At 38.0% G+C, this 26,645-nt stretch overlaps 1 protein-coding gene across 4 annotated transcripts in view; it reads right to left on the bottom strand.

The window, feature by feature from the left end:
• The window catches only part of IL15 (interleukin 15), a 57,443-nt gene that overhangs the window by 21,935 nt on the left and 8,863 nt on the right, over positions 1–26,645 (bottom strand). For 2 of the 4 annotated variants that reach the window (XM_080937349.1, XM_080937348.1), the window contains one exon: positions 14,733–14,906. The exons of 1 other annotated variant lie outside the window; for it this stretch is intronic. In XM_080937349.1, coding sequence (XP_080793475.1) covers positions 14,804–14,906 — 103 coding nt within the window. In that variant the 3' untranslated portion in view covers positions 14,733–14,803. Of the gene's footprint in view, positions 1–14,732; positions 14,907–26,645 lie in introns of those variants that run through there. One more of the 4 variants, XM_080937350.1, reaches the window with a different exon arrangement.

A 26,645-nucleotide genomic window follows, 5' to 3' on the forward strand; every position in this document is an offset into this window, starting at 1 on the left:
AGACTGAACTGAAACGTGTTGGCCTGCTTTTCTTATTATGATCTGCTACTTGTGGTTATGGGATATGAAAAATACAATGGTTGAGCATTATAAATAAAAACTAACCTACTGTTTACTACATGGCAAATGAAAACCTGCCCCACATGTTTGACAACAATCTCACCTATTTCGTGTGCCTTTTCTAAAGTCCCTTTACTGAGGTGGAGTTTTTACTTCTTTCCTCAAATCAGCACCAAGCCCTGTCCACACATAAATAGTTATGCCTGAAACTTTGTGTGAGTTTTAAGGCTCAGACTTACAAGTCCTCTCTTCTCTGTTCCTTCTATTGGCACACAAGAAAAGTCAGCAGAGACAATAATTATTAAGACAGTATGGAAATCCATACCTGCCACCCCAAGAGCGCAAACAGAAATGAAACTCAATCATGGAATCAGCCAACAAAACTACTCTGTGCAATGAACTGAGCATTGATGTGCACAAAAATAATGCACTATAGATTTTATAAACTCATGTGAAATAAAGTATTATTTTTAGACTATTATTTAAAAAAACAACTCTAGGTCGTATTTGGAGAAAATTTGATTTATATAGAAAATTTTGCAACATCAACCTATCTTGGATAATCTTGCAATTAATAAAATCTTGTCAATAACATATATTCAATCTCTAATATCTATGTAACCAAGAGAATAAAATGAACTCATTATTCATGGCTAGATTAAAAAAAAATCTTGGTTAGAATAGACAGAATACCAGAACTCAGATTGTCATTATTTAAATATTGTCTAAGATGTATTTACTTTGGTCAATATTTAAATGGATTTAACACTATCCTTTCCCATAAGCCTAAGCATCACAAAGTATTAGTGTGAAACTCTATTTCCTAAAGCCTGTGTAATTAATTCTATCTCGTACCATAAAACTCTCGTAAATCAAAGGTAGATTTGTTCCTACAATACCTAGGAAGTCAAGAATTATTCTTTATTAATTGCATGGACCTATAAAATTAGGAACTTTCTGATATTCTTCTGTTAAAATAAAGTCAACATTTGAAAAGTCTGGATTTTGTTGAACATACTTTTATAGTTGATAGACACCTTTAAAAGATGCTTCATGGTGCTGACAAGAAGAGAGGCATAATTGACATTCTTCTTCTGGTCGGCCTTAGTGAGAGAAGCCGGCAGTGACTGTAGAATGTTCAGCCCTAAATGGGACATTTACATTATACCCACCAAGGCCCAGGGACAGTACCCAGGAGAGGCTGGAAAAGCTGGAAAAGCCAGGGGCACGGGAGGACTCCTAAGAACAGTGGTGTCTGCTACACACGGTCTGGCTGCCACAGTCAGAGTGTCTGTGGTTGTGTGCACAAGAAAGACATGGAAGCAGAAATGTACCTGGTTGAGAAGAAAAAGACATGTGTGAATAAGGGGATAAAAAAATGTTTTGGAGGATGAATATGATCACAGTGCATATGTAATTTTTAAAATGAATAAAAGTTTCATTCTATTTACAAATATTTATATACTTCAGTGATAATGTTCAATTTTAATATTTTCATACTCAGATTTAGCTTCCGTTACTGTGTGGTTACAGCAAAGATCATTTTCTCAGTCCCAACATTACAGGTATTTCTCCACATCACTGCAACCAAGCAATTCCACAGGAGACACCAGCTGAGTGTATAATAACTCAGTGTACTTCTGAGGCTGCCTCCCTGAGACAGTGTCGGAACTAGTGTGCTGGTGGCTCAGGTCCGGAAGTGTACCCCACTTCTGACACCTGAGACACTTTTGGTCCTCAGAAGTTCCTACTGAACTGTCTGCAAGTTAAAGTCCAGCATCCTTTGTCCGACCTATTGATTTGCTATCGCATTACTTCAAATGCCAGGAAACACATTTACTAGTTTGTTGAGAAGGATATGTTTAAAGAACAAACAACCCTCTGGACTTCTACAGTAAAGACTGATATGAGCCAGATACATGAGCTTCCATCCCTGTGTAACTGAGATATGCACCTCTCCTGGAGTGAGAACAGTTCTTCAGCTTCAACATGTTCTAGAAAGTTCTCTGAACCCCTGTCTCTATGGCTATTTTAAATCAGATTTCCTTGCATATGCAAGACTGAAAAATAAGAGCTACATAAAAATTGCTTCTTGGACCCTCTGGGCAATACTCGTCCTGTTTACTAACTCACAAGCTTCCCGCTGAAATAAGGTTTTATGATTTACAATCGGGTAAAGCCGGCAAGAGACCTCCTCTAAGGCCAACTCCAAAAAGAGAGTGGGATGGGGAACCTGGGAGCTTATTTTAGTTGCCATGATGACTATTGAGAAAAGGGATATTTTTAGATCTATGATCTCTATTTAGAAAGACAGGTGACCGGTGAAGGAAGGGCAGGACATATTAGGGACTTTACTGGCAGAGTTCTGAGCTTGCAGTCTGAAGCATGCCTCCAGCAGAACAGCCAAACCTGCCTCATGTTGCCTTCGCATGACAGCAAATCTAATGCCTAGTTATCTAGTAACCACATATAAGTCCACTTTTTAATTCACCCTGTGTAGAGATTAATCTAGAACCTGAAATGTACCATCTCAGCCTGCAACAAATACAGCGGGTGACAGACAGTGGCTTCCTGTGCCAAATAAGATCAAGGGTTATTTACCTTGTTTTGTTCAACATCTTTCTTTCTTTTTTTATTGTTAATCATTCTATTAATTTACACCTCAAATGATACCCCACTTCCCATTTACCCCCCCCCACAGGCCCTCTATCTCACAACCTTGTCTCCTCCCTCCTTTTTGGGAGGTGGTGGAAGAAATGGAAGACCTGAGGGGGATTTCAACCCCATAGCAAGAACAACATCAGTGGTTGGACCACCCAGGGCTCCCAGGGACTAGACCCCAACCAAGGAGTGCACAGGGAGAGAGCCATGGCTCCAGATACATAGGTAGCAGTGGAAGGGCAAGCTCTTGGTCCTGTGGAGGTTCGATGCCACATTTTTATTTCTAAATTACACATAAACATAAAATTCCATTTTAACTTATGCATATATTATATTTAAAATTATATATTATCTACTTTTACTTTTGACATCATATATAAACTTATATTTTAAATATATAATTTAATATTTAATATATTAACACATGTATTAAATATATTTTTACTTTAAATTATATAAAATATATTGTACTTTAAATTACACTCATAAATTAAAATATGGTACATATATATGTGTGTTTAAATGTATGTATTATATATGAATATAAAGAGTGAGACATAAAACACAAAGTATAAACATTAAATGTTACTCTGATCCTTTCTCTCCAAAGAGTTTGTCAATTCCTGGATTTGGGACAGTTGTACTTGGATAACCCAATACTATCTCAAATACAATAAATCTAAAGTAAAAGTTTCTCCTCAGATATAGCGCCCTCATCTTTCGGCTCTCCATACCTCCTAAAGTCAGGAGAAAACGGCATTCATCACCTGTGAGGGCTCTAGGCTGGAGACCTCTTTGCTCTCAGATCAGCTACTCTAATCTACCTTGTCACCAGGATACAGGTTGCCACACAGCCCAAACTGACTGAACCTTGCCATTGGATCCATGTAACTGTCTCTTGCTCATACTTTCATTATGCTGTGTGCTCCTGATAGTGGGTTTCAATCAGCATCTCTTAGTCAAGAAACGACTGTAATATCTTCAGGTCCTCTTGCTAATCCTTGATTCCTATGCTTTCATTGCAAATCCTTGATTTCAAAGTTCTGCTCAATTATGCATCTGTATTTCCCGCTTCATTTCCATTTAGCTCCCAACAGGAAGATACTTGTGCTCCTTCGCTTTGGTTATGTGTGATATAGCCCTATAATACATACATATATATATATGTATATATACTTATATATATATATGTATTATAACAAAAACAGAATATTTTGCTATCAATGATGACAAGAACAATAGGTGCTCATGATCAAGACTGCTAAATCTCATCTATTTATATTATTAATTTTTTTATCATGGCAACTTTGATAGGAAACCTTATCATCATGTTAATTATAATAAAGCTCAGGTACAGAAAAATTACATATTGTCTTATATTATTGCTATGATAAAATATCATATCCCAGGTAACTTCCACACCACAGCTTATCACTGAAGAGAGGCAGGACAAGAACTCAAATAGGGCAGGAAACTAAAAGCAGGAGCTGATGCAGAGGCCATGGAGGGATGCTGCTTACTGACTTGTTTCCCGATGGTTTGCTCAGCCTGCCTTTTATAGAGCTCAGGACCACTAGCCCAGGAGTGACCCCACCCACAATGGACTGGGCTTCCACCATCAACCACTAATTAAGAAAATGCCCTACAGACTTGCCTACACTTAAGAATCCTTCCTCTCAGATGGTCCTAGCTTGTTGACACAAAACTGGTCAGACACTTTACTGCAAGATTGCCCAGACTATAGTGGCACCAGAACAGAAAGTCATGAAGCCTCCATTAAGAATTAAGACAGTCATCTCCAATGTCAACAGTCTCTACTATAGAGGTTTCCCAGGGATGTAACAGGGAGATGAAATGTGGTCTAAATCTGGTTTCTCTATATAAAGAGAAGAAATCCTATCAGTGAAGACTCAGAGTGAGAATGACCTATATTCTGGTGTTCTTCCAGGAGAGTGGGATAATGAATAAAAACAAAGCAGAAGCCACCATGCATGGACTAACTTCTCATCCCAGAGCTGGCACCCATAAGAAGTGGGCTGAGCATCATTGTAATAAACTTAATACTCTGTATCCAGAATTACCAACAAGAAAGCCAGCCCACTCTGGAACCAACCGAATGTGACAGTGTAGAAAGGGTGAGAGTTAGTCAGGCAACGAAGGTCTGAGTTAACAGACACAAACCTCCTCTCAGGAAAGATAAAGAAGTTTCTGCCCAAACTCATGGGGAACTTGAAAGGGAGCTAAGGAGTTTGTACTGGGGCAGTCGTTTCAAGATTGGCTAAAGGAAGCTGAACACAGCACGTCAGAGAAAATGTAGCCATGCAGCCTAGGAGACAGAAGATCTCAAGAGGGCACCAATGTGTCCTCACAAAAGCCTTCCATTTGGAAAACAAGGGTATTCTAGGTTCATGTGACATTAATGCAAAAGCAATCACTAATAAAATCACAAAATGGTGTCAACAATTATACATTATGTATTAATGATGAGAACGTGTTCGCTCTTCAATCGCTCCATGCTTACATTCCATTTTCGGTAAAGTGAGCTTTACTGACTGTGACAATAGACAGAGCTTAATGTCCCGTAATAAAAAAAAATGTTAACAATGCCAGACTGCAGAATATTAACATAGCCTGTTGTACCAGAAAATTAAAATGAAGAGATTAAATAAATAAGCTCACTAAGGGTTGATGGAAACAATAAAGATAATTCTCACATCTCCGGGCAGATCTGATAACCCCAAAAGCATTCTAACAATGTGTTATGTGCATTTTAAGAATAAGAGAAAATTATACACACTCACATTGTCAACGGCTCTTGATAACAAGAGAATTTAACAAAAAGGACCAAGTATTTTAAAAAACTCAGTGTTTGATTCAACTCCACCCTTCCTTCCTCTGACAGAAGAAATAGAGCCCTCAAAAGAAGGCCATCTTGTTCCTTCATTTCTTTTTCTTACTGGACAAAATGCATACAGTCTTAAAAGACGCATAGCATGGAGAATGCAGCAGGAGTAAGTTAAACCATGGGGGACAAACACTGTTCTCTTCACAGTGAGCCACTGCAAAGTTCTGGGCAAGATCTCTTACTCCTCACACCTTACGTGCCCCACAGATAATCGCACCGCTATCTCAGATATGCTAATACACACACTGTGGCTTTTCTTTTGAAGCCTCTACTGCACGTGCCATTCGAGCTGTGTTACAGGCTATGGATCTGTGACATGCCTAAGATATTTATCAGGCACGTGGATCAGAGGCTCCATTTTACAAGCAAAAATAAGAGTACAGGGAGCTTGTGTAAGGTTGTAATAAAACTACAAAATGGTAAATCTGGGGTCTAAATTCCACTTGGTTCAATACTAAACACACAGAGCTTTATGCAAATATAGTCACCACTGTTTACAAGGAGAAAACACAATAGCCTTGACTTCCATAATTATGCTATTGTCAATGCTCAAACAGCAGCAGAGGTGCCACAGAGACTGAAGCGTCAACATCTATGACATGTTGGGGGAAACGTCAATAATAAATACAAGCTACTCAACCAATCACTTTCTTACATATTATTCATTATCCCAGCACTATGCAGGAGAAATAGATTATACAGTTCTCAGGAATGATTATAACAGATCAGCATTACATAGAGAAAGCAAGTGTGGTCTGGGAGACAGATAGGCAGTTAAACAATTTCAGGTGTGGACTTAATCTTGAAATGAAGATTCTACGCATTACAAAAAAATATAATTTTTTCCAAATTATTTTCTAAGAAATGAAATTGAAAGCAAGGTTCACATACGAGAGCTGATTAAGGAAGTGAAATTGACAGTGTTCCTAATTCATCTAGAGAATGATTCACTGGCACAGACACTTTAAAAGAATAGAGAGAAAGCAGAGAGTGGAGCTAGTTTATGAAAACACTGTAGCTCAGGAGCACTGAAATAAGTTTGCCTGTGAAAACTTCTAAACCTGCATCTCGAAGCACCAGGTTAGTGGATCGAATTAGCATAGACCATGAAACGATCTACTTTTCCAGAGAAAGCACAAAGTCTCACATTACATCATGCGACAAACTGCAAACTTCAGGTTTTTAAAACAAAGCTATCCAGAGAAAATGTGTCTCATTTCTGGCTAGAGATATAGAGTTGATATTTTTAATTCAAAACATAAAAAAAAAAACAAATGTGAAAACATAAATATCATTAAATTCTACAAATTAATACATAGTAAAATTATAAGATTAATGGAGTTTATAAAGTAAGATAAATATATTAACATACAGTCTCTTAAAACAAAATTAAGGACTTTTTCATACCTTTCTATTTCTAATTACAAAAGAAATTGGGTAAATTGTTCCAAAGTGTGAAGAAACAAGCAGTAAATAAGAACCCCGAAACTCAGTCTTTACAGTACTCAAGAGTGACGTCATCCTCACACTTTACAAAGCTGACAAAAGGAAAGCTTCCTGAAGTAGTGGGATAAAAGGCTCAGTGGATAGAGCAACTTGCCACCTGCCAGGGCCAGTGGCTTGAGTCCCCTGCTGGGGCTCCCATGGTGAAACAGAAGAAATGATTCCTGGAAACTGTTCACTATTCTCCACACCTGCGCACCACCCCCATAGTGACTCTAACAAATAAAGAAGTGTACATTTTAAAGTGACTAATTTGCATTCTCCTTCAGTTTTCTATGAAGGCCATGCATGGATGTGACTGAAGACACCTCCAAACCTTGCACACAGAAGGTAAGGACAGAAAGAACAGGGTCCATGGCTAGCCTCTCTAAATAGAGGGCACATAGGAGTTATCCAGAGCTTTTCACCTCTGCACTGAAGGAGGTAAAGGTAAGAATAAAAGAAATAAGAAACACACTCTGAAATGATACTCATAAAACCATCCTCCAAATCCTGTGCATAAATGCATCAAATGCACTCTGTTCCACCCTGGTTTGTTAGGCAATGTTTCCCAATAATTCTTGTCCATCCTGAAAAATCTCCCTGTAAAATACAAGCATGCTGAGGATGCAGTCTTTCAATCTGTCATGTCTTTGATAGGTATTAAATAACAGGTCTGTGTGTCCTTGAATACCTATTAATGAGCTAAAGTGTCATTTATACTACCCCTACACTTTCCATTAGAGAAAAAATCCCTACCTGTTCCCTCCAACCCCAGTTCATCAATTTCATTTTCAGTTTCTCCAGATTGTTTTTTTCTTGACTAAGAGGGGGTTTTATGCAATGAGTCAGGTTTATGTTTTTAAAGATGCCTGTTTTAGATGTTGGAACCGAGTAAGAGTTGGAATTTTCTAATGAGATGCTTTGGGGAGTTTTGAAGTAATGAGTCATCAAGACGTAAGAGCTTTGCTTCATCTGTTTCTGAGTCCTAGCTCACCCTCTTTTCAGCACTGATAGTTAATTAAGCTGGTCCAGTGTCACCCAGGCTACAGTTGCATATATATGCACACGGATGTCATGTTTACAAAAGGTCTGTCTCTTACTTATTGTGTATGAACTCAGGCATAAATGTATTTGCTGTCTGTACATGTACCTTTGTGTGTGGGGGGGGGCATGCAGCTACACATACAAGTGTGTGAGTGTGTACATGGAGATCAGGGGTCAACATCTAGAGTTTCCTTTGATAGTTCTATACCGGAATCATTGGGAGCAGCATCTCTCTGAAACTGTGGCTCATTGTTTTGTCAACATTAATGGAATTATTTAGTAAGTAGTTAATAAGCTCTGAGGATTCTCCTGGCTCTGACCTCAGCCCAGTGCTGGAGTTACCAAGGTGAGCCCCTGAGTCCAGCTTTAAATAGGTGCTAGCTAGTCAAACATGAATCCTCACATTTGTGCATCCATGACCTTACTAGCCCCAACTTAGCATTATTTTTTAAACATGCATAAAGACTATTGAATGTCTTCCAAATACATTTATTTATCTGTAGACATTTGCATATTATTTTTCTTTGGCTTATAGGATATGCTGAATTATTTTTAGACAATAAACTTTTATTTCTAGGATAAATCTTGTTGACCACGATACATTATTCTTTCAATGAAAATCTAGGTTCTTTATAATATACTGAAGTGTTTTGAAATTATGTTCATAAATGAGTAAGCTAGGGTATCTATCACAAAATTAATATGAACCAACATTAACTCAAATAGCTTTATTTAGAAAATGCTATAGCAGTTCATTGGTTTGAAAAGGCCAGTTCAGGGAAGGCAACACAACAGAAAGTATATGTTTTTAAAATAACAGCTTTAAGGTAGGAAGGAGAAGCAGTCAAATGCACTGTCACCAGAGACATGTGGTAAACATCTCTTTTAAAATCCAATGTAACAGAAAGTAAAAGAAAATTTCAGCACATGTGCTATAGGTCTAAGACTAATTCTTAAAGTTGGTCCGGCTGATCCATGTGGTACACCGAATTCAACAATGGTACAGCTCACACCAAGTCCAACCCTTCCTGAACCACTACCAAAATTAAGCACATGTTGTGTCATGAAGAAAGCCATTACAAAATTAAATTGATAGAGATCCTGCCAGTGTAAAAAAAGCAAAGAAAAATTATATAAGAACTTTTCAATTGCGTGAACATGAAGCAGTCTGTATTTAACCAGTCTGTGGAACAGCATAGAAGTCCCAAGAGACATCAGAAGAGCAATAAAGACAGCATGATGTTATCTTGAAACATGGGAGCACTTACATAAGTGAACTTCCAGGAAAGCTAGAGATTTTTAAACTGGGGAAATAAGAGGAAAGAGGAAAGTCAGTTCAGGGAAGGGCTTCAAAATAAGCATTTCCAGAGCAGAGAGCCAAGCAAGTTGCTCTGTAATGAGTTACTCATAGAAAAAGAAAGGGGAAGAAAGTCCTGGTAACTTCTGTCTTGTGGGTCAGAACTGAGAAGCAGCATTTTAAGTTTCCATGGGAAAAAGGAAACAGTGCAGACAGGTGCCTGAATATTCCTGTTTGTATGAATGTGGCAACATTCACTGGCACTTGGGCAACAGTTCTGTCAGCTCCACCTTCATCATGAGATGATGGCACCAGTTCCTTCCAGTGCCTTTATCTCTTTGTAGGTGAACTCTGGGAGGCCCAGACCATGCACAGCATTCTCTGTTCATCCAGCAAGTGTTGCTGCTCAGATCAGCTTCTCAGTCAGCAGCGCATGCTGCCTCACAGAATACTCAGTTTATGGTGGTTCACTGTTACCAGTGGGTTTTCTCCATGTCCCTCTATCCCAGCGCAGGTTTCCACACAAAGATTGGTAACCTTAGTTGCTTGGCCTACAAAGAATGGAATTCACATATCTTTTACATTCCTTGAGCTTTACTACAGAATTATTTATGACTGTTTCCATGCCCTAGATCTTGCCACTGAACCCAACCTCTATTCTCTGTATGGTTCCCTGTAAAGTGGCTTATTCTAGTATAAATGCAAGCAGTAGGTTAATCAAAACAACTGTATTTCTTTAACTTTGCTAGTTTTCCAATAACCATATTGAGAGACTGGGAGTTATTAAAATTGCCTTGAGCCAAATAATGAGCAATCACTACTCCGTTCTAAACCTCTGAGCTAGTCAAGCTCCTCCCAGACAACATTCCCATTTTGTTTGCATTTCTGTGTTCTTTCTAAATCACCTCTGTCTCTTCTGAAGTTTCTGTCAAGCTCTCCTCAAGGTTCCCTCCATTACATTCAGGTTCTTTCTCTACTTCTCCTAGAATCAGAAATCCCACCTTATTCTCTCTATTGGCAAGGCAGAAAATGAATGAGGAGTTATGCTTATACAAACTAAGACAGGAGCTTTTAAGAATAAACATAACAAAGCCAGGTCTGGATTGAAAACAGATATGAGAACAGAGAAATCAACATTTGAATAACACAAGGATAACCTTTGTACAGTGCACAAAAGATTCTGCCTACAACTTCCTGAAAGATATTTACATTTGTCATCAACAGTTGCCATTTTCCTTGCAGAACCAGAAGAGTTCCTGGAATGTCAGCATTGGTTAGGTGGCAATGTTAAGAAGACTCACAGAGTTGACTAAAGTCAGTGTTCACATACTTTCTATAATAATACCCCTATGTTCTGACATCTGTGATGGCTATTCTGGTTATCAGCTTAGCTGAATTGAGAAGATGCCCATAAAACTGGTAATCCATACTTTCAGGGAGTGTCTGTGGAGGGGATTTCGGGAAAGACTGTTTCCTGGTTGAATGATGGGGGGAGTCGGGGGGCAGATAGGAATCCCAAGGGGTATGTGTGGCTGTGAGCAAAAAGACCACAAAATTAGAAGTACTAAGCCAGTCTTCACTCCTGCTCTCCCTTCCCTGCCAAGTTCACTTAATTTGTCGCTCTTGCCTATGGACATAAGACTGCAGGCTCTTTAATTATTGACCTCAAACTTATACCAGAGACTGTAGGAACACACAGGCCTCTGGTCTTAGTCCAGGGTTACCCTTTGGCCCTTCTATTATTCTGAGACTTCTAGCTTTTCCAGTCTTGGCAGATTTAGCTCTCCACCCTGCAAACAGTCAGCACAGGATTTTTCAGCCTCTGGGACCTTCTGAATCAGCTCAATAAGTTCCCATTTGTAATAGCAGATACTTTTGGTTCTGTTTCTCTTGAGAAGCCTGATATACCCAACCTCCAAAAATTTTTTCTAACAAAACTGTTAGAAATATGCACAGAATCATACATAAAGAAATGCATTCTGTGGAATGGTTCCAATATCTACCAAAATTAAGGAAATCAATCATGGAATCTAATATAAATTTAAACTGTGTCACTATGTGCATTATAATATTTACTTCTATAATGACATTGAGAAAATGTCATTATTTGGTGTTAAGTACACAAAGTTACAAAGCAAAGTTTTCATTCTTTTTTTAATATAGTGTATATAGAAAACTAACTCTAGAAAGAATCGAGCACTGAGTTACCTGCTAATCATTACATAACTGGTAATATGTCTCCCACTTCACAGTTCTTTGTAGGCTTCACTCTTACTATATAGTGAACACGCATTATCTTGATAATCAGAAGGATAATTGAAAGCGTTAATCAAAGAGAATTTAACATGGGCATCAGGACAACCAGAGCCTATAGGCTGTGGTACTAGCTGAAATACAAAAGGAGAAGGCTTACCACAAAAACACATTAAGGAGAGACCTCTGAAGTAGAAAGTTCTGGTTCCTTTGAAAATGATGTTTTGCTGGGCAGACAGATGAAAGGGTGTTCCGCTCAAGCAGACACATGAAAGAGGGCTTGTGATGTTTAGGAAGAATATAAATATGAGCCCACAGACAGTGGAAGAAGGCTCTGGCATTGGGTCACTTTGCTCTGCCTTGCAAGTCTTCGCTGATGATGCTCTTGCATTGGTTCGCCTTGCATCATCAGGTAGCTTATCTTTGCTTGTGATGACTTCATAGAGAGTAACTCACCAAAGAACTTCTCATGGTCTTCTGGCAGCTTCTTGCTGCTTCAGTGGACTTGGGCCATTTGAAAGAGCTTTCAGATTTTTTCTGGATTGAACTGCTGATGCTGATTCATGTTGGTGTTTTGCTAATAGATAGAACTGTTGATATCCTGACAACAAAGACATGTATTGTCCAAAGAACTATTTCTAAACAGGTCTATAACCCCTGCTTTCTATTAACCTTCCTTTTTCCACTACCTCTGGTGGAGGTGGGTTAGAAGAGAGGTTGAAGCATTTAAGAACTCTTATTAAAGTAGGTTTCAAAAAAGCTAAGCCTACAGACCCTGTATGTTACATACCACATAAATAAATTTTTCATTATACAAACATTTATTTTGGGGGCATAAGAAATAAAGAGCATTAAGAATGAATGGTTCAGGTACAATGGGCCAACAAGAGCGTCACTGCAGTCCAGGGTCCTTGACTATAGGGCCTATGGAGATTCTCAATTGAGTGTCCAAAAAAAACAACTGTTTTGGGGGGGAAATTCCTATTCAAATTGTGTTTTCTTGGGTCCTTAGGACAGTAAAGAGTAAGTGACAAATTTTACTAAATGCCTGCATTTTAGATGCAAATTAAAAGAGATATACAGAGATATGCTCTCAACCAACCATTGGACTGAGAATGGAGTCCTTAATGGAGGAGTTAGAAAAAAGACTGAAGGAGCTAAAGGGGTTTGAAACCTCACAGGAAGAACAACAATATCAATCAAACAGAGCCCCCAGAGCTCCCAGAGAATAAACAACCTACCAAAGAGTACACATGGAGGAACCCATGGTACCAGCAACACATCATATATAGCAGAGGATGGCCTTATCGGGCATCAATGAGAGGCTCAGTACCCCAGTGTAGGGGAATGCCAGGGCAGGGAGATATGAGGTAGTGGGTGGGTGGGGGAACACTCTCATAGAGGTGGGGGAAGATGGATTAGATAGGGAATTTCAGAGGGAAAACCGGGGAAAGGGGATAACATTTGAAATGTAAGTAAAAAAAAAAAATTCAATAAAAAAGAGAGAGAGATTCCTGAAGTCTCTAATTTTACTCAGCCTAAATTCCCAGCCTTCCCTCACATCTACTAGAAGAGCTATCATTGGCCATCATTCTATAGCTAGTTGAATAACCTCTTTTCAAGCATTCAAACAAAGGAAGTCAGAATGAAATTATTTAAGCAAACCAAAAGAGTTGAAAAAAATAAATTCATAAAGCATGTGACAGTTTTGTTATGTCTTCAGGGGCCTTATTTGTTACTGGTTACTATAGGGTAAAGGCATGTCCTGTTTAAGTTTCTTACATTCTTCATGTGCAGAAAAAAGAAAGAAAAACTCTAAGAAAACTTTGCTTTCATAGCTTATCAGTTCTGTAGTTTGTCACATGGAATTTTTAAAAATATGATGGTGATTTCTTTTTATTACTATCTCACAGTGACAAGGTAATTTGGAGCTACAGTGTTTTTGCTAAAAAAAAAAAAAGTTCTCCAACTTCAATAACTTCAACATCCAGGATCTTCCTTGAGCCCCATGGCCACAGTCCCAAAAATGTGTGTGTCCAAAACATTAAGCACAAATTGATTCTTGAGTTCAGGAAATTTGCCATGAGATTTCTAGGAACCAGATTCCTTTCAAGAAAGTCTTGGAGGTTACCAAGTAAATTATTGTTTTATTGTATCAGTCCCTAGAACATGTTCTTCACACCTTTTCCTTCAATTTGTATTAACTTTCTAGTTTTACAACAATGAAAATGACTGAAGAAGACAGAAATTACCTTTCTGTTCTGGATTCTTGTAAAGTTATTCTTCTAATAACTCTGTTCATTTCTATAACCTCCCTTACCTTTTCCACTATCAATCTTGATCTGACCACACACTACAGAATTTGGTCTGATGGTGACACAGAAATTACAACTGAGAATAACAGTGAAAGATATGCATATTACAGTAAGAGCCTAGATTACTGGGTATTTGTTTGTTTGTTTTGTTTTTGCTTGCATTTTTTTGCTCCGTACACTGAATGTGTCCAGAGAGTTTATCTCAAATAGTTTACAAATGTTGTAATTATTCATCAAACAATCAGACCTGTGCTGTTTTCTAATCTGTTTTCATTAATGTATTCACTGAAGAAAGGGATCTCGGAAATAAGTTTGTGGAAAGCACGAAGTATTCCGTTTCTTCAGATTACCTAATAATAGAGCAGAAAGTGAAAAGCAGAATTTATTCAGCATGGATGCCAGAACCATCTGGTTTGGAAATGAAGCTCTTTTGGGGACAGTCATGGTCATCAATGATCAAGGTTCCTACCCACCCACATGATAAGAGATGACTAGTCAGGACAGAGAACTTTTAAATCAGATGGCCTAAAATATTTTTGATCTGACTCTGGGAATATAAAACAACCACCTCTGCTTTGAGTTGTGTTCTCTGTTCTCTCGAACACTTGTAAAGTCTGGCAATTCCGTCTCCACCAACATGCTCATTTTCTTCAACCATGAGTGTAAGCAGTAGCACTTTGCTTGTCATGGCATATTCACTGTTTGTCACATTCATTACACCATTATTACAATATTTCATGATGCAGTTCTTAAAGATTGCTTACTTGGCCTCCTGTAGGCTGGTTATCTGCTGACATGGGCTTTTGTGCTCCTAAGGAACTCACCAGCATGAACCATGAAGAAATACTGCTTTGAAGAGCCAGAGGGCCATGTGTCAAAGTGGATTCTGTAGGAGCAAAAGGCAAGCAAGGCTTAAAGAGATAAAATTCATACTGACTCTCTTCCTCAGAGTTATGGTTAACTATACACCTGTTCATTATGTTAAAGACTTGTGTGGAGAAAATGTGAAAGTCTACATCTGAATTGTTTTTTTAAAAAAAATCATTTCTAAAGTCCTCAGTTCCCCATAATATAATTGATGTCGATGTTGACAATAACTCCAATAATAATTCAAACCAAACAAAATGCCAATGATAACTGTGATAACTGTAATTTATATACAATTACAAAAGCAAGCAAGATGATGGAAGTTAATAGTATGTATTTGTTCTAAGATTTTTCCACTCGGGTACTTGGGTTTGTGTGTGTGTGTGCGTGCACGCATGTGCATGCATGTGTGTGTATGTGTGTGTATGTGTGTGTGTGTGTGTGTTATCATTTACAAATTATATATATATATATATACTTTTAAGGGCTTTGGTTACACTGTTAGAGAAGCTTAAAATAGTCTACCTCCTTTTTGGTTTTCAAAAATACACACTTTATGCTTTTCAAAGAATAATATTTTATATCTTTTAAAATAACTAAGAATATCTCACACACATTACAGAAGGATGAATTATATGAATGATATCATATTATAGCTTTAGCATTATCTTAGATAAGTTCTTCTGATCATTATTGGGATATTAGAAGTTTTGAACAGAAAAACAAAGAAGCAGCAAGATTGTGTTGCCTAAAACTCCCAAGTGAATTGTTGTAAGAGGCTTTAGATTTTAGCTCTATGACTAATTCATAGAGAGGAGAGCAAGTTCTCTTACTTAGCATTTAAGATCAGCATCCCATTCTAAGACTTTCTCTTTAGTTCACATAAGAAAAAGTGAAAGCCAGTGGAGAGAGGAAGAAGTAAAGACTGAAGGCCCCATTCAAGAACATCCCTCCTAGAGGATTAGTGCTCTCACAAGAAGCTAGCTTCTCCCTGTCCTTCGCTTCCCCACCCACCCTGTTTCCTTCTTCTTTCCTTTCTCCCCTACCATGTAAGAGCAGGGCAGAGATGACAGCCACGTCTGTAACAGGAAAAATCATCTCTCACCAGAACACAAATCAGCTCTATTCTTATTCCTAAAATCCCCAGCCTCCAAAATTGTAAGAAACAAATTCTTCCTGTTTAAACCATCCAGTCTCTAGAATTTTGTTAAAATACCCACAGCTGACTCATACAGATTATACTACATCCCCATCGGCCAGGAAAATTGATTTGCCCTTAAACATCACAGTAGAAAGGAATAAACTAACAGAAAAAAAAGAAAGCTTTGTTTCCAGTGCTTCTCAACAAAGTCCTGGGTGTTCTCCCTGACATCCTACTGTGGTTTCTGTTGCTGTGATACAAATCACATGCAAATGCAACTTCGATTGGAAAGGGTTTAACTCATCCCTCACTATAGTAGATTGTGAAGAGAAGTTAGGGCAGGGAATAAAATTCTAACACCGTGTCTCATTCAAAGGAGATGAGAAATATGCTTTACTGTGTTACTGTCACTCTTAATGCACTAACCAAGTCAATACCCTTTGTTTTGTTTTTGTTAGAAAACTAAAATAAAAAACCTAGACATGGTGAACGACTATTACTCTTTGAATGTATTTTCTGTGCCTGGTTTTCCTGTTTCTAACCCAGAGATCCACATCTTGAAAATATCCAGAGCTGTGCTGTCAAGCCATGCACAGTAGCCATGAACCGTACGTGAGCATCTGAGAGTTAATGAAATAAAGGAGAGGAAAACCAGAAACCCACTTCCTCACTGAAGCCAACCACGTCTCCAATGCTGAAAAGCTGAGGCACATGCAATTTTGAAACATGACTTTGCCACCAGCTAGCAATACTACAGCTTGCAAGAGTTAACTCAAGATATTTTCACCCGTAGAATTGCGAAAGTGGCAATACCTACCTCACAAGATGATTGTGCAATTCAGCAGCTCATGTGTGTGAACTGCGTAAAACAGGCCATGGCACACAGAGAAGATTCAAGACTACTGTTGCATTTATACTATTGTTTTATGTTTATATTTGATTTTTTTACTACTGGGGATTGGCTGACTGTGACATAAACTGTCTATCAGATCTGAGAACAGGAGCCAGTAGATCTGTACCTGAGGTGACAGTGGTCTACTTGAGGTGACACACCTCTAGACAGGGTTTTAAAATTCTCAAAGAATGCTGTCAAAGATCATGAGTGGACGGGCAAATCCTCCCAGCAGAACAGAAGAGGAAGGTTTTCAAAGATGGAGACTTTGAGATAAGTTTCAAGTACCACAGGGATGCAGAGGTGGAAGAAAGGGAGAGTAGAGAACGTTAGAGGTATCAAACCAATTTTATAGAAAGTGATGGTTTCAGTGGAGAAACTCTGCAGCATTTTCTCCTCAAGAATATATGTTTTCTTTCTATCCCATAGGCCAATCCATATCTTGTTTATCTGTAGGTTACAGCACCAAATAGTCTAGCAAGGCTTGACTTTAATACCGATCGCTTCTGTGCTTCATTCTTTCTCCATGTTACTCTTATATGATAAAAGTGTTGTGCATGTATGCCACTTCTAAATTGTAGAAATACATATGGAACACTGTTTCTGAACGTTGGGGATTGGCTGTTAAAGATAAGCTACCTCCCTCCAGTCCAGGAAAATGTAATAAACACATAAAGGTCCTCAGGTATCCATTTAAAATATAGGCCCTGCTTTTGATTCTGTGTGATATTTATATTAAAAAATCCATATAAATTATCATCTTCATTATAAAAATCAGCAAATCACCACTAAAATCTTTTCCAGTACTGCCACTAGAGATAATTAACTATTAAAGTGTATGCTCTGACTTATAGTAGTCATGTTGATTCCAATCACAGCGTGATCTCTCAGCACTGCCACAGAAGATACACCCCATCTGTTGTCTGCGAAAATATTGCATGACAACTGTAATGACTCATATCTGCTATCACCTGCTGATAACATCCCGTCAAAAGAAATGGCAGCCCATGACACAGCTCAGGTCCTTCTGGCAAATGACCAGATTCAATTATTTCTATTGCCTCCTGCAGAAGCGAGCAGCAGGATGCCCATAGTCCTCAGGAATAATGCCATCAAATAAAGAAATCCAGGACAACGTTGTTGTTTTGATGAATACTGGTGTAGTTTTGACCACAAAATCTCTAGGGTCTATTCTGTCTACAGACAGTCTCGCCAGAAGTGACTTCCATTCTTCTTTGCTTTAATTATTCTTGCTCATGAGACCTCAGACATTCTTAATCTTAAAACCTGGCCTTTTGTGCAACAGAGAGAGTGGTTTACACTGTATATCTCAATCAACAGAATAGCAACAGATTCGCGAAGGGGTCCCAGGTATCCTTTGTCTACAGCATTGATTGATGGGCCCCTTCATGACAAGGGAACAAAGCTTCTAGCAGCAAGACAGCAGATTGCAGAAATGCTAAGATTCAGGCTGCTTCTATTAACCAAGTTTATTTTCCAGTTGGCATAATAAACTTCGTAGCTTCTGGACAGTGGCTGTGACTGACTGCTGCTCTCCCTTTCCCTGGCCTGATCAGCAGATAGCACTCCACTTTCAGCTGTCCTCATCTCATATATAGGAGTCATGTGTGACAGTGGCAGGGAGAGCCAGTAGAACTCTGGCCCCCAAGACAAGGAGCTTAATTTAGAGTTATAACTTCTTTCCATTGACCTCATCAACTGCTACCTGCTCAAACAGTTATCAGAAGGTCAGTGATTACTCTTGTAAAGTAGCATCCATCAAGCCACTACTAAGGATGGTCATTTTTACCTTGTTCACCCTTATTCTTTTTTCTCTGATTTATAATCACTGCTCTCATCCTCTTCAGATTCAGTATCAAGGAAGTGGGTTTCCTAGACATCAGCAAATACGGTGCCATTCCCTGGAGATCAAGCTTGCTACGCTCTAAGATTCGACTTGTTGAGGGAGGAATTGAAGGATCTGACACATAGATGTTGGTAACTTGTTTCTTGCATCAGGACAATCTCTACATATGGAAGGTTGCCAGGCTACGTGACTAAATTACTGAAAAGCAGATTCTTTAAAACACACGTGTTGGGAACAAAGACACCTTAAAGGCTTTGCTATAACTTAGGACCTAAAGAATCCTAAGAGGCCCATAGGATCTAGGTGTGGTTCCCTATGTGCAAATGATGTCTGGAGGCAGAGTTTGGGGGAAGGACTTGCATCATAAGGTCCTGGCTAGAGAATGAATTACTCTCTTGGTATTAATATTTGAATAGGCTGTGAACAGGTGGGAGAGCTGGGTCCTGGTTAGGAGAAGTGGGTGATTGAAGGAATGCCTGGGGAAAGTGTTTTGATCCACCTTGTCATTCTGTGTTCTCTCCCCTGCCCCCTAGCACCGTAATTTGAAATTTGCTCTCTAGGTTGTTTCCCTGATGCACTGCCTCACTCCAGGCTGAGAGACACTATAGACATCCAATCATGAATTCAGCCTCAACTGTGAATCAAATTAAATGATTCCTACTTCCCCCTGCATTGTTTGTCTATTAACACCAATGACAAAAAGTATAACAGTCTTATAGAATACATATTCCATGTAAAAACATAACATAGATCATCTCCACATAAGCACAGGCCATAACCTTCTGTGTAGAAGCATTCACTATATCCTTAGCACTCGATAACAAGAATTCATTTCTAGAGAGGCAAAATCTCTGTCTTTGGATTGTTGTCTGAACAATGGTAGAGGATTCACCATCTTCTATTACACTCTCATACATGCTACCATGACCTCATTGAGTTACTAAAATAATAGTATCTTGTATCACATACTGAAGCTGAAGAATTTGTAATAAAATCTGTATCCCCTTCAATTTTATCAGAAGAACTACAAAGGAAATGGAAAGCCAAGAAATATGAACACATATTTTAGGTCTGACTTCAAATAGCTTTGTGACCTTAGACAACGTATCTTTGAAATGCAGAAATCATATTGGAGGTGACTCTAATTCAGTGTTGAAGTACCATATATAAGGTCACTTTATATATATATAAAGGTGGACTTGTCAGTGGATTCTGAGCTCCTGTTTTACATCTTAGAATTAACTGCCCTACAGCATCGCCAGTGTGATTCAAAATATCGCTGCACTGCTATGGACCCAACTTACTGTTTGCCAATAGTGAACATAAGGATCAGAACCAGCTACTGCTCCGGAGTGATTCTCCTTGTTCTAACCCACAATGGCTGTTATCCCACTTCCTTCTTGACTCTTACACTAACAGCACTGCCCAGCATACCACAAGCATCCTGTCTGAACGCTCTTATCATCGTCTTCAGCCCTTCCTTTAAGGTTGAACCAACGTTCTATCTTCATCATGTCCCAAGAATAGTTTTTCACATTTCTGTATTACATTCAGTATTTACTAAACTTTTTACATGCATACAGTTCTCCAATTTTGAAGGGTCACATTCACTCATACCCCATTTGGAGCTTGACATTAGCCGTTTGTTTTTTTGTTTGATTTTTTTTGTTTTGTTTTTTTTGTTTTGTTTTGTTTGTTTGTTTGTTTAATTTGGTTTGTTTTGGGGTTTTTTGGGGGAAGTTGTTTTTTTGTTTGTTTTGCATCATTAAAAACGTACTTACAGGTTTTCTTGTTCTGAGTCATCTATTCAATCCTCAAATAAAACAAAATTTTTCATGACAAATTATTGTGGTCCTCCTGAGGGAGTTTATATGTTTTACTAATGTATTATGCAAGCTGATGATAATCTTATATCTCTTGAGTAAACTTGCTGAGATCTCTAGTAAGTTTTAGTAATTTGCTGTTTCACACAGCTTTCATCTATAAATTATGGAATTTTATATCTTTTATTTACATTTTTATACTCACTATTGATTGCTACCAGTAAGAACTGCTAGCACATAACACTCTTCATATGAAAACTGTAGAATCTAAACTGAGACCCAAGTTCAAACCCCATTTCTATCACTGTCTAAATGACTGCCCTGACCAGGCCATTTAAGCTATGGTTGTTCCAGTGAATGAATATGAAATTAGCCTCACAAATGGGGAGAGCTGATTAAACTAAAGTCTTTAACACTAGGGAAGAGAAAGAAATGTTTATAAATATTTACCAGATGGACTTGGAGGTTTATGATACTATCCCTTAGGAAGTCTAAGGACCACTACATCAGACATGTCAGAAATAAAAGCCAGACACACAGGTGGAAGAGATGTTGGATGAAACAGTACATTCTCAACAAGGGTAGTATGTCCTGATGTCTGTCTGTGAAAAAAAAATAATAATAATATGCTTAAAGCCAGTCATTCTACACTCACAGTTCTCAACTTCAAATAAACAGCTGCTAACTGCTTAATTTCATAGTACATCCCTGGGGAGTTTCATGATCACTTCTATCTGTCTCTCACATACCTTGTCAGAGAACCACACACAGAGAGTGATCAGCAAACAGGCACTATTGTTCAGCAGAACTGCTCTGCTGCTAGTCCTTCCAGAACTAAAACGTATGGCTTGGGAGACCTATTTGGTAAATAACAGTGACTGGGGTCAAGAAAATGCCAAGGTTAGTAAGATAAGTACACTCAGGGCAAGTCAAACAAGACTTCAGCAAAACAGTGTCTCATGTTTCTTCAGAAGCAACTACTAGAGCATTGCTTTAAAAGAGTTAGCATCTAAAACTATAAAATATAGATTCGCAAATGATCATTGAACTCACACTGTGACATTATAATTCTAAGATAATGTATTTGTATTCTTGTGAGAAGAGGCATTAGATAAATTGCATGTCAACAGTATTCCTAGTTTTGTAAACTTCCTTTATCCTCTTCTGTTGAATTGTTTCTAAAACATTGGGCAAGGAGGATTAAGAAAACAAAAAGAGCCCTGTTTGAATGAATTTAAAGATTAGGGTTTGGCATATTTCAATTTCCTTTCATAAGTGAAAGTATTTTCTTTGTAATTGCAAAATTACCCACTCTATAATGAAAAGTGGCATAAAATTTTAAGCAGCCCTGGATTGGTTCTATTATGTATTTTGTATTCTATAACATTCACGTTTCTAATAATGAATCCAAGCATTCTGTCTACATCCTGGGTCAAATTAGACTCCTAAGAGATTTCAGTTCACTTCTTAATCCTAAAAATAAGGAGTGCACTGAGAATTCTCAAAGCCATGCGATCTGACTAGGGATAATTCATACTGATCAAAATAGCTAAACATGTTTTCTTAGACACTTAGTTTTCTTAACACTCAGCAACAAGGTGGTGGGGAGGCTTAAAGACAACACAAAACACCATTTGTGAAGCCCCATAATCTTACAGGCAAGGGAGCAGGTATACAAGGATTCACTACTTCCCAGTGCCAGCCCTCTGACTCCATTATTGCAGCTCTAAGTATTTTCCATGCCCGAAATGCTTCATGAATATGTTTCCATTAAACTGGGTATTGCTGGAGCTTTTCACCATACATATAGTTCTGAATCAAACAGTTCAACTAATAACTAATATACACTAATAAATCAATTATTCTTGATAATGCTCTTTTTTTCTTTTCCCAGTTGTTTTTTAATTGTGATGCATGTGTCCAGTTAGTTGATTGGTTAGTAGGGTGAGTGGGTGGTTGGCTGGGTGGGTGGGTGGGTGGGTGGTTGGGTGGGTGGTTGATTGGTTGATTAGTTGGTTAGGTGGTTGGTTGGTTTGGTGGGTGGTTGGTTGGTTGGTTGGATGGGTGGTTGGGTGGTTGGATGGCTAGCTTTTTGAGACAAGGTATTACCAACGTAGCCCAGGCTGATCTTGAACTCATTATCCTTCTTCCTTCACCAACCAAGTACCAAAATTGCTTGGTGATCTCACAAAGGTAGAGTGCAGAGAGATTTCTAGGAGCAGGACAGAAGACTGGGATAAAATTTGATTATGCATAGAAACCTTCATATAGAAAGTGATTTTTTAAAACCAGACATGTGAAAATGGGCATATGGTAGACAGAAAAGGTATTTCAGAAGACAACAGGCAGAGTATGATTGACATACAAGCAAAAATATGTGAAGCTTATCCTTTTTCTCTTGAAGATCTTGGAACAGACCGAGGCTTTCCTGAACTATTCACTGAGCATTGCTTCTCCCAGGGTAACAGCTCTGTGTCAATTCATTATGGATGTAACCTGCTTCCTGGATAATAGTCTCAAAATTGGCCACAACTGATAATTTTTACTTGCTAACTTACTGGTTATGCTCTTGGACATCTGATCTATAAGCCAGTACTCCAAATGACTAATATGTTCAACTGTGTAGTTTACATTTATTACAGTCTTGAGATAACAAAATTAGTATTTTCTTTTCTTGGTTTAGGTATAACCAAGATCTGTCCCTGGCACCTTTAATTTTTCTATCTGTGTCTCATGCCTCCAACTGACTCAAAACTTGTCAAGTGTTGAGAATACAGCCCCTATATTATAGGAACTCAACTTTACTGATCTGACAAACAACTTAATGGATAACTAAGATGTCAGTAAGTAGATTTTTTTTCTTTCTTTATATTGTTTGGTTGGTTGGTTGGTTGATTAATTGGTTGGTTAGATGGATAGTTGTTAGATGTTTTTCAAAAACAAGGACTTAAATGTAGCCCAGTCTAGCCTTGAACTTAACATCTTCTTGTCACTGCCTATTGAGAAATGGAATTGCCAGGTATGGACAATCATATTCAGCCTTCACTATTTTTTGAACCTGTTGGTATTCCTTAGTAGCAATAAATCATTAATTCATTTATAAAGTGAGTTTCTAATAGAAACTACTATGTGCCAGAACTAACAAATGACAAGACTATGTTAATGAAGAAAATAATAAAAAATATGTGTTCCACTACAGTTTACATTGTAACACAAGATAAGAAAGGCTTTGAAAACTAAAAATTTATTTGTACTATATCAGGTAATCAAAAATGAATTGAACAAATATACCTCTATAAAAGCATTTAGTTCACTTTTCAATTGCTAGCTGAACACATTTTATTATTGACATTTGCACCATCAGATATTATTTTACTTTTCAAAACTTGAAAACCAGTCTTGTATTTATAAACATACTTGCCCCTCTGAGTTTCAGATGAGGTGTTACAAACTTAGTTGTATTAGACATCAACAGAGATTTAGAGAAGGTGTGAGGTGGGGGCTATTGTTGGGCATGCAATTTGAAGACTAGTGATAACAGAAAGCTTCACTGTGAATGGGATGCTCAAGTAAAGCCCCAAAGGAAGAGGTAAAGGAGAGCAGACATGTTGCAGAGAAGAGAATTCTAGGCAAAAATAACAGCAAGTTCAAAGGTTTTTGAGCAGGAATGTAGAATGATGTTTGATAAGCAGAAATGCTGTCTGTGTTTGTAAATAGTGAACCAAGATGGGGAAAATGGAATAGATGAGATACTAAGCCCACTCGTTGTAATAGAATTTGGCTTTTACTCAGAGAAGAAAGCAGAGGAAGATCCTGAAAAGAAAAGAAGTACAACCCAAGTTTCTTTCCACTACCACCCTTTGTGAAATATAATTTCCAGAAATAACTAATATAAATGACTTTCAGCCTGTTAATATCCACGCCAGTGCACATCTCAAGGAATGATGTCTATGTCCTCTGATCTTGAGTAGAAGACAGCCCTATAAGGTTTTGCTCCCAGAAGAAGGATGTAAGTGTGGTCGTCTGCATTGAATGTTCTATCCTTAAGTGTTGGCAGGTTGTACTTCCTGTCTTACAGGAGTTCAAGGCTATGTAAAGTGAACTTGGGCTCCAACCCCTGACCCTAAAGATATTTTCCATTGATTCTCAGTAACAAAAAAAACATTAGCAGGTGTATTTATCACACATAACTTAACAGGAGGCCTCATGCCTCATAACAGTAGATGGAAAATACAAAATGAACTCGGTGGCATTTTAGTAGTTTCTTTGTTTCATATTGCTTTATTTGGGCATTTTTTTTTTGTCCTAGTTTTTTTTTTTTTTGTTTGTTTGTTTGTTTGCATATCATGGTTTCTGATGTTGTTTCTATGAGTTGTGTGTGTGTGTGTGTGTGTGTGTGTGTGTGTTTCTTGTGTCTTTACTTTTTAAAGACATCTGGCTTGTGGTGTTTTTGTTTGTTTGTCTGTTGGTTTGCTGTATAAGGAAAGAACTAATGGGGTATGGAGTTGGTTGGGAAGAGAGGTGGGATGGATCTGGGAGCAATCAGAGAAAAAGGAACCAGGATAAAAATATATTGTATTTTTTCTCAATTTAAACAAAACAAAAGTGTTTGACAACCCTGTTGCTCTCAAATTCCCAAGCTATAAGGGAGTTATGTCCAGCCAGAAGAAAAGCCTTTTGAATGACAACTAAGTCACCCAAGCAATAGTACAAGAAACAGATATGAAATGCCATGAACATGTGCCTGCTAAAAGATAGCTGCCACTGATGGATATTATTGAAGAAACAAAATGGACATTTTAAAGTGACAAGTGGCTGCATTTAGGTGCTAAGATTAAGTATAGGACCATAAAAGTAAAAGAATTTCAAGCTGACTGTAATGAGCTATACTTGTAAATGCAGCACAGAAAAGGGAGAAGAGGTGAATCTCTAATCAAGACCAGACTAGCCATATAGCAAGTTCAAAGTTAGCATGGCACTTTATCTCAAAAGCAAAACACTCGACTAGTTAGAAATAAAACTGATTTTCCTCCTTGCTTGTCTAGGCATCAACAAATTTTCAAAGGAATACATGGTCTCAATCAAAGATCAAATCTAGGACTCATTAGAACAACATACTCTCAGTTTATAGATTATATGACTTGTATATATGAATCTCTGATTAAGACCTGGGAAAGTTTTAAGGTCATGTCTTGCAGAACTTGCCAGGTAGTCTAAAGGTTCCACAGTGACACACGGGTTCTTCATAGTAGTTAGATTCATAGACTAAGTAAAGAGGAACCAGTCTTGGGGATTGTGTGAGTATTTTCTTATAATGGAATGAATCTCAATAAAGGAATTCCCAAAGGAATTGAAAGGAAGCCCCACTGTTTAAAAGATATTTAAACTTAAAAAAAAGCATAAACAAAAGCAAACAGAATAACTAAATAAAAGAATATCTCTAACTCTAACAGCAGGAAGTAGACAACTTAATTGAAAATATGTTTCTATAGAAAAAAAGTGGGGGGTCCAAGAAGGAACCAAATATCTAAAAGGTGAAGATAAAGGCCAAGAAACCTATCTTCTAATGTTTACTGCTCGGGTTCGTGGTATTAACCTAGGAGGACAGAGCCTAAAATGAGTTGGACAAAAGTCCCACAAAATAACCAACTTTATTCAGAGCATCAGACAATTTATACTCCGAAGATTATAAAGAGTCACCTGAGTAAAGTGTCCACTCACGAGAACCAGCCACAGGTAGTCAAAATATCTTTTTCCATAGAGGTGTATGAACAACAGCAGCTGAAATACACACAGTTCTATCTGTTACATCTTGGAGTAGAGTGAATAAGACATTCTGAGAATAATTCTTGGTTCTGAAAAAAACTGAGGTCACAGGATCAATGTCTTGTTTCCTTGAAGTTTTCTTACATGTGCTCAGAATTGCCCTCACAGAACTGTATTCTCGGACTGTGTTCTGATAGTCTGAGAAACAAATCTGAGCTTTTATAGAACCTCCTTTCTGCTTTGAGGGCAAAGAGAACTAAGGAAACAGA

The sequence above is a fragment of the Micromys minutus genome (assembly GCF_963924665.1).
Source record: "Micromys minutus genome assembly, chromosome: 24".
In the NCBI taxonomy this organism is placed as follows: Eukaryota; Metazoa; Chordata; class Mammalia; order Rodentia; family Muridae; genus Micromys; species Micromys minutus.